Raw genomic sequence first — 2,500 nt, 5'->3', positions numbered from 1 at the left:
TGGATTAATTAGATGGGTCAAAGTTAATGATACTCAATATTAATGACATCTCGAAGAACAGTTTTGAACACAAACGGCGATTTTTAACACGTGTAATGGAACACCTTAATTTAATGCACTTTTCACAATTTATCGAGAAGCATTTTTCGAAGAGCATTTATCGTTTTCGAACTCTTTCGCCATCATTTTTGCCGATGTCACACAAGTGCTAAAAAGTTCTCTCTCTCTCTCTCTCTCTCTCTCTCTCTCTCTCTCTCTCTCTCTCTCTCTCTCTCTCTCTCCATTTCCTAGGACGATGAAATAAATGGCCAAACAGATAGACAGATAGATAGATCTTGCTCCTCATCGAAGTCATAAAGAGTGAAAGAGGGGAAAAAACCTCCGCCATCTAATGAAGAGCGTCATCATTATCAAGGGGCTCAATGGTCCCCGAATTATCATTTCCGTTTATTGGATGATTACAAAGCCATCGAAATACTCTTTGTAATTTCGGAGAAGATAATACTGAAAATTCATTCCTTGAGCGCTGCCATTAAATCCTGATTATCTGAGACTAAAAGCAGACCAGTCAGACCTAACAATCGGCATCACTTGACATTTATAAACAAACTCTATATTGGTCAGGGTGAATACAGGTGGTCAGCTATAGTCTGTAATTAGGGTAAAAACTCCCCACTTAATGTATTTATAACTGTCAGTGAGAATTCTTCTCAAGGAGCATCATCATTAGAGAAACTCTTAAATTGCCTTCCACATCCCTTGGGCACACGGTGACAAGTGACATTTGTGTGTGTGTATGTGTGTGTGTGTTCGTGGGTTGTGTGAGTCCAATGGTCGATCCGCTCTATTGGATCAAACGATTGTGGATGAGAGAGAGAGAGAGAGAGAGAGAGAGAGAGAGAGAGAGAGAGAGAGAGAGAGAGATCGGGTAGGACGGGGGCCAAGATGGTTGGTTCTTCAAAATCTCTCTTTTCGCACTGCTTTATTTATTTCGTAGGAGTTCGAAGCGGGACGACACGAGAGAAGAGAAAGAGAGAGAGAGAGAGAGAAAGAGGCAGTAACATTTTGACGTAGTCAATCTAGTGTCTATTCTAAGCCACAGCCTGGTGTGGACAGACTCCCTCCGCTATCCCCTAACTACCGAATTATTGATGACAAGTTGACACAAAGCCACGAAAAACTCTATAGGAACCCCATTAAGTCGATGAAATGGACACTCTAATCGAAACTCTGTTTGTCATTCAGTCGTAGATCCTTTGGTAGCCAATCAGCGGCTAGCAAAGTAGCCGGGCGCGTGACAGGAACCACTCAGCGGACGAGGAAGGTGGGAAGGGCGGTCTCTGGGCGTGGCCTCAGATAATCCCTAAACGTAACAATGGTGAGGTGAAGAGTGTAGGTGCGGCTTCCAGCCCTTCAGTATTTGTTGACAAACCGCCAACGCTGCAGCCGTGTGTGACGCTGAGTCGTCAGAAGAAGCGAGAGAAGAATTGGAAGAAGGAGGCCCTCGAAAGACTTGACACCCGGGTCTGAAGGTGGACCTTCCTCTCGGAGAGAGTGACTCATTTGTGTATATCTGTGCTGGGAGTTCGGTAGGAGTTTTATTAAGTGTTGCGGCGAGAAGATCTAAAGATAGAGAGAGAGACAGTGAGAAGGGGAGTGGCGATCGGCATTTGCGGTAGAATGCTGCTGATGGAAAAGATGTTGCCACACCTCGGCTACGTGCAACCTGCATTCCACGTGCTGAGCCAGTTGGCCAGGCCCGTGCCGCTGCCTTTGGGCCAGCAGTTGCCTACTTTGCCAGGCCTCCCGCCCTTCAGCACTCACAATGGCCTGAAGTTGGGCGGCATGCCACCCACCAGCCACGAGAGCGGCCCGCGACCATTGGCGTTCTCCGTCATGGGTCGTAGCAGCGGCGGTGGGTTCCTCGACCGATCGGGCGACCACGGCGCTGGACTACCTCCAGGACTCCCTTCGCCCTACGACAGAGACGACGATAAAGGTGAGAACAACAATTTCAGGGCACGTGACAAAGTATGCCATGGCCATGGCCCTTGGCCGCCTTGACCTGACCTGACCTGACAGATGCGTAATACATCGATACGTTTACTGCCATACTTGCATGGTTGGACAAATTCTAAAAGGTTATCTAAATAAAATGAAGTCAACATTCCTGTATCGAGAAAATAAAATAAAGAATATTAAAAAGTTTGTAAGTAATGGATTTATCAAAAGTTATTTTTAATATATCATCTTAAATAATAGCTTTATGATAATACCAGTTATAATTATATCTATAATTAGTCCTATCGCTGAGGTTTTATGAACTGCATTCTATATATTCTATATTTATACTATTGCTTATTGCATAACTCAAATTATATTTTTCCAAGTAATTTTTTTTTTTTTTTTTGCAAGAGAATGTTTGAGAAATTTGGCTAAATCAAATGTAAAATAACAATAGCAAAGATATAAGCTAAGTAGGCTACATATAAAAAAAGTA

The 2,500-nt window shown here is 43.8% G+C and overlaps 1 protein-coding gene across 2 annotated transcripts in view; it reads left to right on the top strand.

The window, feature by feature from the left end:
* Positions 1–1,430: 1,430 nt before the first annotated feature.
* LOC137653190 (homeobox protein unc-4 homolog) overlaps positions 1,431–2,500 on the top strand; it is a 61,375-nt gene continuing 60,305 nt past the window's right edge. For both annotated transcript variants that reach the window (XM_068386573.1, XM_068386572.1), the window contains exon 1: positions 1,431–1,999. In XM_068386573.1, coding sequence (XP_068242674.1) covers positions 1,681–1,999 — 319 coding nt within the window. In that variant the 5' untranslated portion in view covers positions 1,431–1,680. The remainder of the gene's footprint in view (positions 2,000–2,500) is intronic.

This window comes from Palaemon carinicauda, chromosome 14 (assembly GCF_036898095.1).
Source record: "Palaemon carinicauda isolate YSFRI2023 chromosome 14, ASM3689809v2, whole genome shotgun sequence".
NCBI lineage: Eukaryota > Metazoa > Arthropoda > Malacostraca > Decapoda > Palaemonidae > Palaemon > Palaemon carinicauda.
The sequence above is the reverse complement of the archived record's forward strand: the minus strand, read 5'-3'. Positions and strand labels throughout refer to the sequence as shown.